The sequence below is a fragment of the Micrasema longulum genome, unplaced genomic scaffold (genome assembly GCF_059751315.1).
Source record: "Micrasema longulum isolate JH-2025_06_02 unplaced genomic scaffold, ASM5975131v1 h1tg000256l, whole genome shotgun sequence".
NCBI classification, from domain to species: domain Eukaryota; kingdom Metazoa; phylum Arthropoda; class Insecta; order Trichoptera; family Brachycentridae; genus Micrasema; species Micrasema longulum.
In genome coordinates this window covers 224,684-241,988 of record NW_028277461.1, presented here as the reverse complement: position 1 = coordinate 241,988, position 17,305 = coordinate 224,684, and the positions used below count along the sequence as shown (strand labels likewise).

Sequence of the window (17,305 nt, the reverse complement as noted above, 5' to 3'; positions counted from 1 at the left end):
TATAAGTAAGATGACACTTCATTGCAATCCACGTTGGAGCATATAAAAACAACATAAGTTGCCTATTTTTTTTTTGTCTTAACTTCAGTCTAGATTGATGATAAGATCGTTTAATAAAATATAAACGTCAGATTTGTGAAGAACTGTAGGAGCAATAGCTGCTGCTCTTTTATAGTATATTATTACATACTCGGAACGGATACTATTTTTTTTATGTAATCTATTTTGTTTGGTACAATCGAATCGTCAGGTATTTTCGAAAATTATGAATATTTAGCGCGATTATTGAGACATTTATTGTTAACTCTTAGCACATTGTATCCCGGAGCCGTGTAAACACGTTATTGTTTAACCACGCGTTGTATCCCGGTCCCGTGTTTTCACGTGGTTTACTAGCCGAATAAAAATGTGCATTTTATTGACATGGAGTGACATCTATTATTTTATAATAATGTTTTTTTTTTTAAAGAAGTATTTGCGTTCGTATGATTTACCCAAATATATTATTTTAATGGCCATTTTCAACGAGTAAATAACTCACTATTAGAAAATGGAAATCAGGTTGAGGTAGAGTGGGATTCGAACCACGATCCTTTGGTCCATGAGCCCGAGGCTCTAGCCACAGGACCACAACCGGATTGCTTTATGTATCTTCGAAAATACCGAAGTTGATTTATTAATGTTCATGTTGCTTTACTTATCTATGAGTTACTTAATAATCTTCATAAATATTCAGGTTCCTTTACATACAAAGCATTTAAAATATTTATTTTGAATATTTGTTCACTATTATATTCTTAATCATATTTTTATGTTTTTTAAACAAATTTAACAGACGTTGATTTTCATCAGTGATCAATGAGAAAATATTATTATTTTAGTTAACAACGTTAAAATAAGCTGCCTGAAAAAAAGGTTAAACCTATTTTGAATTTGATTTTTTAAAATTTTTGTAATCAATAAAATACGTATATATATACGTATTAATACAGTAAAAAAAACATACGGCATTAAAATATATTTACAACCCGATTTTTTTTGGTCGTTTTATAAATAGCAAATACTCGAACCTTTCGAAAACTGTCACCTGATTTGCAATATCAATAAATAAAGGGATCTTCTTTATCGATTAAAATATTTTTTTCTTCACGCCTTATTGTGGGCATTTGCCATATTGCTATTTGCCATTACGGTTTCGCTAAGTTTCGTTGCAGTTAATGTTTGATTTTAAAGATTGAGATTTAAATTAAGTTTCAGTTGATTTATCGGAGAATTTTTAAATTTTTAACACTTTTTAGAACCCCTTCACAAATTACAAAATTTCACAAAAATTGGCCAGGCATAGGGTAAGTTTAATGCGTATTAGGCTGGTACTCAGTGTTAAAACTCAATTACTTCGCCACGAGTTGACAGCAAATTGTCTTTTATATCGTGAATAGCATCGAGCACAAGCATTTGAATGAATTCCTATTTCGATACATACCGATGATATGCCTAAACGCGAATACTTTTAAACTGCTGGGGCACGATTTGAAGCGCCCGACCACAATTTGAGGTTCCTGCCCCCTTACCACAACTCATACTCATAACAAAGGTGCATGTATAGTTAAGGACTCTATAAAGTCCATAAAACTACGAAAATAAATATAAAACATTAATGTCAACAAAATAGAAAATGGGTAAAACGTCATTTTTTTAAATTTCAAAGCCAATCCGGAGTCTGTGGACGACTTTCAATTTGAATAAATTTTGACACATGAAGTTTTTAATCTATTTGGCAGGTGGTTTTTTTTTCAAATTTCGATATTCAAAAATAAGAAAAACCGAAAAAAAAAATTCCGGCCCATACAAACATCGTAAATAAATTATGAGTTAAACTATTTTCAACAGCAGAGCCGTTCAGCTATTAGATGGCATAATATATTTGTTACCAATAGACATAAACATTTTTGGGATTTGGCTCACATAAATCCATATTTATTTTAGAATTGTAACTTTTGCAGTGTCCTAACTGCGTATGAATCGGTATATATATATTTTTAAAACATGTATATTTACCTCAGAATTATGAAAGAATCTGCTTGGTATGGTGTATTAACAAATATTTGTGCTATAACAGTATCGAAAAAATAAAAACCAAAGGCTTTTTGATCAAATACATCATAACCAAACAGCGCAACGTGATTTATAATAATCCAAATTGATAATATGAACCTGAAACGATAGTAAAATATGATAAAGTAAAAGAAAATGTAACTCGAAAAATTTCCATAATTATTATTAACGAACACAATGAGCTGGTTCCGGTAGAATGATCTGACAATTTTGTATCCACTTCTATGTTAGCACATACAGTCATGCATATTATGTCAATAAAGCTGAGTTGTTAATGATGTTTGTTCTGTTAATTTTATTTTAGTTGTTTTATAATGTTATGTTGGTCGAACGGGCAATATTCTTTTGCGAATAAAACTTATTAAAAAAAAAAAACGGAATAATGAAGCAATATGACAAAATAATTTATACAAGATGTTCTTTAAACCCCGTCACACCCAAAACTACGATGATCAGTATGAGCAAGAAGTATGAGCAAAATATTTTTTTAGGACGACCAAAATCTTAAAAAATAAAATATAGAAAAAAACTAATTTTTGCTTACTTCTTTGTGGAGAAACGAGGAGGGGGAGGGGAGTCTGATATACCGTCAACCGCACGGCTGCGCCCCCCTCGCTTCTCCCCTGCAGAAGTAAGCAACCATTTGCTTTTATTTAGATATATATTTTTTTTAATTTTCTTCTTCCTTAATATTTTTTTTAATATGCTAATATGTAGTGTACATATTTGTAAATACCCGACGCGTTATTCATTCAAGACGTTTCAGAATAACTTGGACGCTCGTTATTAATTAGCACTGTTCTATTTTGTAAAGCCAAAAAACCACCTCTGCGTAACGCTTGCTAACGTCACTGAACTTAAACATCCTTGTTTTCATTGTAGTATCTCGACTACGCCATAAATGTCTTACAAAAAAAATTGACACGTCTACTACGAGCCATAGAGAAAAATAGTCGAGTGAGATATTTTTTTCTGGATGAAGAGTATCTTATGACACCAGTCGGCCCTTCAGCTATCCCAATGCAAAAAAATCACGTCAATTGGTTGCTTCGTTGTGACGCGAAAGAAACACAAACAAACAGACAAACACCTCGTCTTTTATAACAATATATTAGTAAGGATGTATAGATTTGTTACTTTACTAGGAAAAGGTTTATTTCTTTATGCTGTGTTTCTACATAAATAATTTTGCTTTTATCTTTTAAAGAGTTTCAAAATCATAAAATCATTTTGCAGGTATTTTAGATAATAAAATTAAGAGATGAAAATAATCTAATTAGTTTACTAATCGAATAATAAGTAAAAGAAAGAATGAAATAATCGAATGAATTCATTCAATGAATTATTAAATTCTAAAATATAATAGAGAAGGGGCGTTAGGTTATTCGGCGTTCGGCATGAGACACCCCAGTGAAGAACATTATTCTGTATAAAAAAAGATTACAAACATTGTAAAAGTATAAATAAATAAATAGTCACTTTAAGTTGATTAATTCATTCATTCAATTACTAATTTATTGTAATGAACTTCTGGATTTGGACTTTCATTAGAATAAATTTAGTAATCGAATGGATTCTTTTATTTTCATTCAAATGATCAACTCGCAAAAAAGTTACCTTAATCCGAAAATTGGGCGGAACGTTATATGCGTATCATCTTTAATACTTGTACTAAAGATCGATTTAGAATTAGTTTTATAATTAAAACATTGAAGTAACTTTTTGAAAAATGGTTGATCTTGTTTTATCTCTTCGACGCTTGTATTATTCTTGAAATCTAAAAATTAAACTAAATCATACAATTTACCAAATTTAAACAACTTGTCTTCAAACAAATTTTATTTATGTATGTTCAGAATATTATTTCTAAAAAAAACTTTTAATAATAAATACCATTTCTTGAATATTGTGGTTTTTCTATGTTGTGTGCCGCCTTTTTGGTGTTTCTTTCTGATATGATGTCCTGAATAGTGGCCCAACAACACAATACGAATATCGTTGAAACTGTGATGCTGTAAGGAAAAATACAGTTATTTACATTTAAAAATTTTTTTTTCTTCTTACTAATGCGATCTTTTTTAAAGATACACACAAAAGAAAATATCACTGTTGCTGTTATGCTCTATGGTTTTGTCCATGGCCAAAGATAATACCAAAGTTTATACCAAAAAGTTTATCGAAACAAGTTCAAAATAAATAAATAGCGTTAAGTCCCATGGTTAGTGTCGCGGACTCACGGATCAGAGGTCCAAAGTTCGATTTCACTCTGTCATAACTTGATTGCCAATTCTAATAGTAAATTATTAACAGCTCGTTGAAAATGGCCGCTAAAATTGAAATTTTTGAGTAAATCAGGAGAATCCAAATATTTATTTTTTAATATTTGCTTTTAAATTGTGAAATTTAATGAATGTGTCTTATTAACTTTTTTTTTTACTTTTACATTTTTTTGTACTTATATTGTCAACACAAGCAGGGATAAAGTATCCTGTACATTATAATAACTTGTACTCGAAGGGATAAAATAAACTTTAACATTTCTGCGTAATGTAGTCTAAGGTTCACATTAAAGTTACAAACAAAATTCGTCTTGATGATTTATCTCCTATTAATTTATTGATAGTCAGTTTATAATCGGGTGCGCAGACATAAGGGTTAATCATAATTTAAATAAGTCATCATCATTCCTTTTCTGATCTAATGGTGCATAGGGCACTGCATTAGTACTACAATCGCAGTGTATCTTGATTATTTTTGTTACGTGAAGGTTAGATGATCAGTCTTACGCTTCAGGCCAGGTACTATGAAATATTGAAATTTATTTCAACAGAAAGGAAAAACATTTTTGAGACGGGAATATGGAAGCCTAGGCATTTACAGGGCTTATGACCTGTCATTGGCTGGTTTAAGTGGCCACTTTACACACTGTATAACATTCACCATTCTGCTCATGTTTGAACATCCACATTTCCTTAACTCTTCCATCTGTTGATGTTTATGAATAACTCCCTAGGGAGAAAATCCAGCCAGTCTGCAAGCATTTGGACATACTCAAACATCGTTGGACTATGAAATATTCTAGTGTGAAAATACCCTTATAAAGAAATATTTCATACAAACCAACCAATAAAAGAACACACATAATATTATATAAATATTGAATTATAAATACATTTATTTATATGTTATAGTTTTGATTCTTTTAAAATACAAAAAAAATCAAAATATGATAAAATAGTTTTCAATAATTAAAAAGCATAAAATAGAAAAGAATTACAATTAAATCAAAGAATAAACATATATTTTAGACAAAATATTTTTAAATATTCATATATAACAACTTACCGACTTTTCAATGTCTACCGGTTCCGAGACCTACCCGTTTCTTTGTTGGGACACCAATTTAACCAACATGCAAAGCCCGCAGAACTTTCACCATAGTTGTTGCACAAAAATATAAAACTAATATGCCACTTTGAAAATACATGATTTTTGTAGGTTACCCTTTCGTACAATGATAAGGTTATTAAATGTTGGATGTTGTGGGAGAAATAGTTGAAAAAAGAGGGGGGAGGGTGAAAGAAGGGGCATGAGTTTAATTGATTATATCCTTTTTTTTTTTTCATAAGGTGTAAGTAAGTTTATGTTTGTTTATTTAGTCAACAAAGTAAGGTTATTGTTTGTGTCTTTGTTAGTAAATGCGTCAGTTTGATTTTTGTAAAATAGACGTAAGTCGTACACATCTTACTGTCTGCGTTGTTTGTATAATATGCACAATATGTAACATACATAGACTCACAACGCATATGAAATATTAAGTTATTTTATTTGCTTAAAAAAATACTTACGAAAACAATATAAATCGTCTAGATTGCATCCAAGAATACTCGATTCCTGTCTTTTTTACGCTTTCCATCTTCAGGGAGGTGTTATAGAGAGTTTGGAAGTACAATTCGTTACTATCAAAGTATTCCTGGAGAAGATCAGAAATCTCTGTTTCTGAGCAAACGTCAGGTAGGCACAAACCCAATGTAATTATGTACTAAAAAATGATGTAATAAAAAAAAACATTAAAAAAGTACGCGAACACTAGTTTAATAAACTATATCTACGCTTGTAACACAGACTCTACATTCCATATCCATCTGCACTAGAGTGTGCTGATGAAGTATAAAGTTTTTTTTTAGACATCAGCGTAAAAGGAGTCTTTTAAGTTGCATTTTGGATCACATTGAACGTAAAAATTATTTAAAAAAAAATCCATACTACTTTTGGCCCTTAACCAATGTTTAAAGTATATAACTGTCAGAATATTTTGTTAGTTATCTATATCGAAAAAATATTTTTTTGTTCCTAAAGATCTAGATAATTTAATCACATTACAAATTCAAACACGTTTTAAAACTATCGAAATGCAAAAAGTTTACACTTCACGGAACTGATTCCGTTGAGTGCCTGGCTAATATTGACGAAAACAATGGCTCATTAAAACAATGCTACCCATTTATTACGAAACAAAGTGCAACTCACGCCCTTAGATCTTTATTTGATAAGGCTTTTCTGCTCATTATAAAATTTAATTAGACTAATTTTCTGGCTTAAATACGAAATGACAGCCGGTTCGGAGCAAATAATTGACTTTTTAGAAAATTTCAATCTCTGGTAGAGGGCTAAAAGTAGTATCAAATATTTTTTTGATATTTTTTGCATTCCGAGTAATTCAAAGGGCAACTTTTTAGACCCCATTCATTTCAAAATTCGAAAAAAAAATTATCAACCCGACCTCATCTGCACACACTTCACTCTAAGCACACAAAACTATAGCAACACAAACATAAATACAGTGAAACTCTAGTTATTTGGATAAATGAGTGCCGGATTTTATTGTTTTTGTGATAATGCACCGAAAACATAAAAAACTTTAAGAGGTCTAGCAAAATTAATAACACAATTAAATTAAAACTAAAACCACCTCCGTTATTTTTCATTTCCTGATAACGATCTGGATAATTGGCATTTCTAATTGTTGGAATTCGGATAAACGGAATTTTACCGTAAAATCATCTTTATCCACATAACATCTTGTCTTGGTTAGAATTTTGTATAGTTTATTATGTTGGTAATTTTTTGATTTTTTTTTAAATGTATTTATCAAAATAGCATTGTGTGCACAACATTAAGTAAAAATATTTTTTTTAATGTACCCATATTTATTTTAATAGTGATTTAAATACTCCACATGTGCTGTAAAACATTGCATATAAATTTACAATCATTACTATAATTTAAAAGTATTATACTTGTAAATTACAATAAAATACTATATTTTTACAATAAAACAACAAGTTTACATGATTGTGATATATTGAAAATTCCCGTATGTTTAGAAGTACGTTTTTTTACGTTTTGTACATAAAAAAAAGTCGTTCAATAATTATGTTTCGATATATTTTTTTATAATACCCGTATTATTTATGAAGTTTTTATTTGTTAATTGAGCGATTCGTTCAATAAAAAAGTCAAATGCTGATTAAAATATTGGTACATTGTGCTTATTACAATGCTTTCTAATTTTTATTAAAGAACTTGAAAAAAATAGCAATAAAAAAAAGAAAAAAAAAACGATAAGAATTTGAATAAAAATAATAATAATGATCATGGTTTATTAAAAAAAAAAACAATTTGCCTATCTATTACATACATACTTAGGTAATAGATTTCTCTGGATTTTGTCTAGTTTGCCTAACTAGGTACAATCTGTTTTAAGGCGGACACTTTTATACAAAAATAAACAGTAACATGACTACCCACAAGTTAATTTGTTATTTAGTTTTACAATTTTGAAATATGCCATTTATTATTTTAGAATGTTTTCCGAATTTTCTCTACCCAAATCCAGTCATAATTTTTTTACAAATTTATTTAATGGATTAAGACATGAAACATATCCCTTACTTTTTTTCTACCATTCATTTATAGACTAGGGTTTTTAATGCGTTCATATTTATTTTACTTACCGATGTCCTTAAACTAAAAACGTTATTTATTCGTTTATTTTATTATGTAAGCTCGGCCTCGTACTCTAGTAGTCAGAGTCGTTTTCCTACTATGCAAGAGGTTTCGGGTTCGATTCCCGACATGGTTGATATTAAATATTTATTTAAAAAGGTTTTTTCACACTAGAATATTTCATAGTCCCTGGACCGGTACCTGAAGCGTAAGACTAATCATCTACAATACGTATATATATATTAATAACATGACTCACCAATTCATTAAACGAACGACCTAGCTATCCTCTGATCAATCAATCGTCTGATTGGTTTGATTTTTATCAGTTGTAAATAAGTTTGTCGCGTGTGTGTATTTAAATTTCAAAGACTGTCTAAATGGTGGTAACGTTTGTTAGACTTTTTTGCGGAAAATATTTTATATTCTATAATAAAATAGCAAACCTAACAGGCGTTGTCTGGACCAAGCGTTGACTTGCCTGCTATTAGCTGGTTAACCAAACGTTTTTTTGGTATTCGAATTTTCGATAAACTATATACTAAGTGACATTCGACATTGACTTCGACATTTAAATCCTTTCGTTTCGTCATTCATTGTGATATTTGTTGTTGCTCAAAGCAAAATGAAATAAAAGTGAAAAATAACCAGCCAAATGCACATTTCTTTTGTACATGTGATAATTTTTTAATTTTCAAATATTGAATTTAAGTAGGTACTTTAATATTTTTTTATGGTTGAATTTTTGGCGTATATATTGTGCTATATTCAGTTATAAAGGTACTCAACTTGCTCTGTTTCTTTGTTGTTCTCAATATGTGTGTATTTTATTAAATGTTAATATTATTTATGTCCGAATTGAGTTGTTGTAACTTCAAGAAATGTATTTCAATGTATTTTACCTGTAAAATACTTTGTGTTATATGATTTACAAATAAAAAAATAAAAATTTAAAAATGAAAAATAGTAATATTTTTTAAATACTAAATTGTTTTTGCAAATGTCAAACTCTACTCTTCTAACAACAAGGGTGCATTTAATAAAGGATTGCGGTTTTTTAAAGCACATTGAATGTCAGTTTAATTTGTAAAATTATTATAAATGTTAAAGTTTTTAAATTTTCAAATAATAAAATTTAAATTTGAGAGAAATATTCCTATCGGCCTAATATTATTATAGTTTTACCAAAAATCTAATCAAAAGAAAGAAATGGGTGGAAATTATAAAGAATTTAACGGAAGAATCTGATTGGGCTCCACAAAAACTAATACTGTTTGTACTTTTAACTTAATTTTAATTTAAACTTTTTATTTTAATTTTATCTTTAAATTTTAATTTTAAACATTTGATTTCAACTTTTAATTTATACTTACCTACATCTACTACCTGCATCGAATAATTTATTGTTGGTTGTGATTTTTTACAATTAAATTGAAATGTTCATGGAAGCAGAGAGAGAGGGAGGAAAGTAGAGTAGCTTTACAATGTCTTCTCCTTTTTATGAACTTATTATGTAATATTTTTATTTTTACTTTTTTAGAATTAAATTATTCTTCCTCTCTCCTCCTGCATTCATTAGTGTGAAATCTGTAATTGGTCTTCCTTTTTTAAAATTGTTCTTTTGTACCTTGTTTTATATAAAGACTGTATGATTTCATTAATAAATAAATAAACATTCAAATACATTTATTTTTTTGCAAAAAAATAATATCTTCCCAATTTTTTAGTACATGCATTCTCGTCGAACGCAACCTTAGTAGATCGATAAATACAATATTTAGGCTCCTTACTTTTTTTTACAGATTGGATTGAAGGTTTTAATATCTACAAACATGCGCAGCGCAAAGCTCATTATAATGCAAAAAAACTACACGTAAATTGGTTCAGCGGTTTAGGAGGAGTTTAGTGACATCACACGTACAGAAGAAATATAAAAATATGTAAAGAAGGTGAGTTCTCCTTCTTTATATATCTATACTTTTGCGAATACAAGATAAATAGGAAAAGTGGGATGCATTACCTCATCTTGGACGTTTGTGGGTGACATCATTACAGATTCATGTTTGAAATAGGCCCCATAGAACTGTACAGGAAATGGTGGATTAGCTGATGGATAGATAAGAGTGCTCATACGAGGAGTCAATCTTGTGCCATCTTTATACGGTCTCGCGTAAGATTGGCATTGTGCCTGAGATCCAATCCAAAATACGTTTCCCCAAAACAATGTAGAGGCAGGTGTACCAGAAGCATCCAACACTAAAATTGATCATAAATTGATAAGTTGTAACATTTTTTGCTACAGTTAGTTTTTCCGTTATTACGGCATGTAATAAAAGTGCTTTTTGTCGACATTTTTGAAAGCGTAACGGATTGAAAATTTGACTTAACCTCCAAATATCATTGGTTGGCGTGCATTACCGCAAATCTACAATATTAACTTTTTACAGGAGACAGAAAAATCTGTTCTTAAAATGAAATCTAACACATTATTTATTCTAATCTGCAGTACTGTTCTTATTTAGTTAACTTGCCTCCTATTGGTGCTACGCATATCCTATGATTAGGGATCATCCAATAAGCGTTATGAATCCCCTAATACGAAAATAACATTTTTGTTAAAATTGTGGATTGGCGGTAATGCACGCCGACCGATGAAATATTAAAAAATGTGTGCAAGTATTTGTTTTTGCTTAATTTAATCAAACTAATTTCAATTGAAATTCATTGCAACATATTGTAAAAACATTTTTGAGAAGGGATGTAAGGAAGTGAATTCCTGAAGAAGTCTCATGCTTTTCCATTACCTTTCGCCCTCTTTGGCCTCATGGCTGACCCCCATGAGACAGTCTTAATATTTATATTTTAAATATGTGTTATGTTTTTCCTTTAATATGGTACAGAGAATATGGAAAAAGAGGAATTTACAGGACTTATGATCTTATCAATGGCCAATTTAAACATCTATATTTCCATAACTTTTCCATAAAGATTAGACTTCAAATATCGTTGATTTAATTAATCTCTCTGCTCACGATCAGCTGTTTTTTTTTTCATCACAATAGGTCAGGCGACCCAAATATAGTAGTAAGTTACAGCACAGAATACCTTTATCTTGTTGCCTGAGTGTTTTTGACTGTTATTATAATTAATGTCAACATCTAAATAGGTTTTGTTTTCTCCTTCCTGAATATAATGCTGACCTGAGCTTTTTAAATTATTGTGAAGCGTCAAAACAAACTGAATTCGTAATTTTTCTGTTGAAAATTTGAATTTTGATTGTCGTAAGGTAAATTCTTTAATAACTAAGACTGAAAGAAAAATAAAAATATTTCTTACAAAAGCTGTTTATTTTGGATAAAAAAAGTATTACTCAATAACCAGACGATAACTCTATTATATATTCAGTCAATTTAGGGCAAAATGAAGATTTTTCTCTATGTTCTTGAACCAAAACAGTCAACAGTGGAATTAAGTCAATTTTTTGAAAATGATTTTGATCCAGTAGATGAAAATTACATAGCAGAAAACTTTATAAAACATTCTACGTAATTTGAGGCTTTACTGACTGAATAATAATTGCGGGATATTCCCACTTAAGGCTTTTTTATTCTTTCAAAGCATCATTTCTCCCACAGTATTTTATTATTTTTTTGAAGCCTTAAAATAGTAATCTTTATTCTAGGCATATCATAAAATTTTAAATCAACTGCTTGCACCCATATTAAAAAAATTTCAAATACTGTTGACTTAACGCATTCCGTCAGTATAGCCAAGATATATTTTTAATTATAAGTGCAAGATGTTGATTTAAAATGTTATGCTTTTTCTAGAATAAAGATTACACTTTAAAAGCTTTGAAAAAATTGAAATAAAATAAAGTTTTGGGAGAAATAATGCGTTAAACGAACAAAAAAGCTTTAAAGGCGATTATCTCAGAACTTATTTTAATGACTTAATGCATTTTGCCAGTAAAGCCTCGGAATGTAAAGAGTTGATGTAATTTACTTTAATGGAAATAGTGTTAACTTTTTCTCAGTTTGTCTTTTTATCCAAAGATTGTTCTTTTCTATTCCAAACTAAAATTAGAATTTGGTTTGAAAATAAACAAAACTTACTTTTTATTGCCCATGCATCTCTGCTCCTGATTCCTTCTGCAGTCCTTGCTAAGTTTTTCTGGCATTGGCTTCCATTTCTAGAGGCGGCCGTTTCTGCTAAACCGTAATACACCGAACTTCGCTTCAAGTCCACATCATCACACCAACAACAAGATGACAGCGACAGTACAACTAACAATAAAACCTTGGCAAATCGTGTCATACTAACGTTAACGAAAAGAAAACGTTAATAAACTTTAAACGTCACTTCTAAATCTATCCATTAATCCAAATAATCCGTTTCTAAAACTTTTTGTAGAAAGACAAGAAAAACAAAACCATGTCTCATTAAAAATACTCTTAGCTGAGATTCGAGTACTGGCGTGTATCAAACATAGGTGAAAACGATTGTTTGACGTAAGACTGATTAAATCAGTATGAATAATTTATGATCGCTCGCATGTACAGAAATCAACCGATCATTTTTTTTTAATAAAGACATTTAAAATTTCCTTAAGTCTAAAGGTTACTGTTTAATTTTAACGTGTTTTTTTTTTAAATCACATTTAAGTGTAATTATTTTCGAGTAAGCATATTTTAATAAGAAATTATGACCTTTTTTGTCATTGTGTGTTAACATATTTATAAGTTTTATAAAAAATAGGATTCGAACTCAAGGTAATAAAAATACGGGTATAAAAAAAAATATTGCATTTCATAAGATTCATATTATAAATTACAATTTACAAGAAATATGTAAATGTTGTTTTTTTAAATACATATCGTACAATTTGAATGATTGATGCGTTATTCAAAGATAATGAAAACACATTAACATTAAACATTTACAAATATATAAAAAGCAACTATGTTTTGAGTATGTCCAAATGCTTGCAGACCGGCAGGATCTCCTCAATAGGGAGCTACTCAGATTTAAATTTGTTGTAACAGAGAGAGAACACATTTATGAGAAGGAAATACGGATGTTTAGGCATTTACATGGCATGGTTTATGACCTAGAATTAAAATAAAAGGAAAATTGTTTTCTGGCGTTGCCTAGTAGGTGAATTGGTTCAGTCGGATGAATCTCACCCACGTGATAAAGATTTCAGCTCTTTTTTTTTAACGAAAGTCAACAGATGACAGAGTTGAGGAAATAAGGATGTTCAAAAGGCTGAATGTTGAATGTTACACAGTGTGTAAAGAGGTCACTATTACCACTTTCAGACAAAGGGATTTTGTTTTTTTAATTTAAATTTATAACTTACTTCCAATATCTATCAAAACAATTAGTAACGAGAAAATGTTCAAAAAGGCTTTAAAAAATGGATAAAGGAGCTAGGTAGAAGTAAAATGGATTGTCTCATTCTCCCAAACCAATATTGAATCAACTGCTCCACAAATGTATAGCTTATATTATATTTTTGTTCTTTCATAGAGCGTTTTGTAATATAAATAATAAAGATTTACATAAATTTATTATTAACATAAATACGTAGTTTTTTTTAACTATCTGAATATTTTGTAAATTTATATTTATTATATTATCTGTTTATTGAGTCTTATTTTTTTATTTTTAAATGTAAAAATCTTTTAAAAATAATATTGTTGAGTGCCCTCGGCACGGGTAACCCCAGTGAGGTCGCATTATTTTTATTATAACTCATAGTTTATAATGGAAAAAAAATATGAATAAATAAATAAATAAACCAGCCAATGACAGGTCATAAGCCCTGTAAATGCCTTAACTTTCATATTCCTTTCAAACAATGTTTTGCCTCTCTGTTGCAATAACTTAAGATATTAAATGCACTTTGATAAAAATCGAATGGGTTCCTACCGCCATGAGCGATTTTTTGTTTTTCTTACTTAATTAATAATTTTTTTGTTAATATTTCATGTTTTTATAAGTAACTTTGAATATGTCGATTGAATTTTCCGAATGCATAGCAAGTAAATGAAATTGCTACCCATTCTTCCATTTTTGGACCTTTTTCGATCATAACGCACCAATGGCCACCCACATCGCTCTGACGAATTTCCAATATTTAGCACATGCTGCAGGGGACCAAATGTACCCACCCAATAACAAAGTAAACGTTTCCTCCATAGTCGAGTGCATCCAGAAATTTCGGGTTGTTTTATTGGACGAATGGATTTACTTTAATCAGAAATATTCATTTATCCTGCTCGTAAAATTTATCGATATTAATAATTATTCCATTTTTTTTTCTATTTTTGAAATTAACATTTTCTAAATAGGTAACTGTTTCGTATTTTCGTTGCGTTTTATTAATCGAAATCGGTGGTTATTTAATTGTTCTGTGTATGTTAGCACATTGTAAAAAAAAATAAATTAGTTATTACTCAGTGAAAACTAAACTCCGCCTGTATAACGCCTGCATAACACTTCTTCTCCTCCATGGATGCGAGTCGTGGCATCTCACTAGGGGCCAAAACAGCAAAATTCTGAGTTTTGAGAATAAGTGTTTCAGAAGAATCTTGGGTGTGCAGTTGTTTGACTTTGCGTGTTAAGAAATACTAAGAGAACGGACGCGGAAAATTCCGGTGACAACTGTCATCAAGCGGAGGCGATACGGTTGGCTTGGTTATATACTGCGGATTTCTTCTGAGAGCCTTAACCAGCTTGCCTACTTTACAATGCATCAGGTTCTTGATGTCCTGGACGTCCACTGCTTACTGATTGTTGGCAATACATGTCAAAACTATGGGACGCGAACCTGATTTGGAAGGATGCAAAGGCGCTGGCAACCGACAAAGTTGCCTGGAAGATCTTCGTGGACACCATATGCTCCATCTAGGGTGCGGACATGGAATGAGGATTATGATAAAAATAAAAGGACAAATAAGGTGTCTTTGATGTCTAAAATAAAACATTTTTATAAAAATACGAGTATACGTTTCTTCTTTATTTCTTATAAGTACTATATTCACTATACTACTAACTGCATAAAATCAAGTAAGGGATATCACTAGAGCCCTTACAGGGCACTGCAAAACACACACCTTGCTAGAATGAACCTTTCCGAAACTTCTAGATTTAGGTTCTGCAATGCAGATGAGGAAACACCTATACGCATTCCATGTGAATGTGACATCATAAAATGAACCCTTTCCTCGTTGGACTACTGGTTAAACCTGAGGATGTTAAAGAGCTTGGCCCCTACCTAATAGCCCGATAATTTACGGATCTGAGCTTAGAGGGGGAGATTTCGCAAAATGTAAACTCTCGCCTTCCACACAGTAGCCAGTTTCTTTAAAGATCTAGGTTTGGAGGGCAAGAACTATTCACGAGAACCCGTCATAATAGATCTTCACAGGTCGCAGTGACGTCAGGAGCTTGCATAGCACTGACCCTCACCAATAGGAATAAGAATAGCATATGGATCTGGTGGAATAATTGCCTGTAGTCTTGTTAAGGAACTTTTCCACACGCGCTTTAAGAACAGGAAACCACAATAAGCTCATTTAAGAGAAGCCGGACTACTGACGGATATTAAAAGACTTTCCGTTCCACTATGACAGTGTTCGGCATTTTTTGTCCTATTGTTATTTATTTCAATTTTACTATTTTTTACCATGTATGAAATTATTTCAAGTCCTTATGACTTTTTTCTGTTTTTTTACGGATTAATACATTTGACGTTTAAACGTAATCCTGGCAGAACCCTCCAGTCTGATGATCAGCGCCTTGAACATTTAGTTGTGGATAAGTTTGGTATAGGGATAAAGATTGTAGACTTAATGAATCATTACAATATAAATAATGATAATCATTGAGGTAAATAACAAGAGAAAACAAAAGCATTCAAAATATGTTTTCTCAACTTGCGGCCAATCGGCATATGTTTGATGGAATGGACTTTAGTCTGTTACGAGCATTTCTGAAATCTAGAAAATATGGAGAAAGCGATGGTATAACCTTTCTCCTGTAAGCAATGTTTTTATCTTTATCAAAACAAGTTTAAAATAGCTATTTTTATGTTAAAAACGTTTTATTAAGATGTCATTAGTCGTAAGCTATCTCCTGCCTCTGCCTTGCGACGATAAACAAAGGTGACGCGTATGCGGAAAGGAGCGACACACTGAATAGAACTTACAGTAGACTGATGTAAAATATCCGTGTTTTTTTCTGTACTACTTCTTTTGCTTAACAAAGTCGACATGATATGACCCGACGTTACTTGCTCCCTCCGCTGGTAATTTCTTTTCTTTTAGGGACGGCTTTTTAGCTCGGATTTGTATGGAGTGTTATTTCTATATATTATATCTCAATGATGATAATATTGGTTTTACATTTTGTTTAGAGAATGCACCTCTGAATGTTCCCAGTTGGCGGTTAAGATCGTATAGTGTACTCTACGATCTTATATATATATCATGTCTAGACGGACGAAAAATACATTTTTGCATTTAAAATAAAATCAGAATTTTGGACGAGCGTTTTCGACTCGATGGCTGCTCTCAGATAAAAATCCTCAAAATGCAAATTACGTAGAGATGAGTTGGGGGTTCAATTGAAGCGAAATATTAATTAAGCTGGTTCTATACTGTAATGTGTTTTAGTTCGTGGACGGGCACCTGAAACGTGAGATTGATCACCTCACATTCCATCTTACAAAAATGATCAAGATACCCTGCGATTGTTGTGCCACTGGGCGCAGACAGGTAAATTATGATGATGTTAATTTTATTTTCTAATTTTCAATAATAATATGGAACAGATGATTAAGGCTCGGGTCAGGCATGGGCTACCTTTATATTTTCTATCGTTTGATTTCTCAACAACCTGTTTGGAATATAGCTGCTATAGCTGCTATCGCCAGCATTAATTAAATTATTTAAATACTCGAGCTTTTACACCACAACTAGGTTGAAATTTGGAAGATGTATGTAATCTTTTTAATAATAGGAAATTAAAGCCGATGCAGACTATAATAAAACTTCCTGGATACAAAATACTGAAACATAAATCGTAAGTTCTAATGGCGCAACAAAAGATAATGGTATTCTAGCATAACAATTGTATTTCAGCTTACACAGTCTCATTGTAATTTCTCCCGTAA

The 17,305-nt window shown here is 30.8% G+C and overlaps 1 protein-coding gene across 1 annotated transcript; it reads right to left on the bottom strand.

Moving 5' to 3' along the window:
• Nucleotides 1-3,994: 3,994 nt before the first annotated feature.
• On the bottom strand, nucleotides 3,995-12,626 carry LOC148283169 (uncharacterized). The gene is made up of 4 exons (XM_088223923.1): nucleotides 12,240-12,626; nucleotides 10,145-10,380; nucleotides 5,964-6,157; nucleotides 3,995-4,127 (listed from the first exon to the last, which is right to left on the bottom strand). Exons 1-4 carry the CDS (start codon nucleotides 12,439-12,441, stop codon nucleotides 3,995-3,997), a joined length of 765 nt encoding a protein of 254 aa, XP_088080049.1. The 5' UTR covers nucleotides 12,442-12,626.
• Between the last annotated feature and the right edge of the window lie 4,679 nt (nucleotides 12,627-17,305).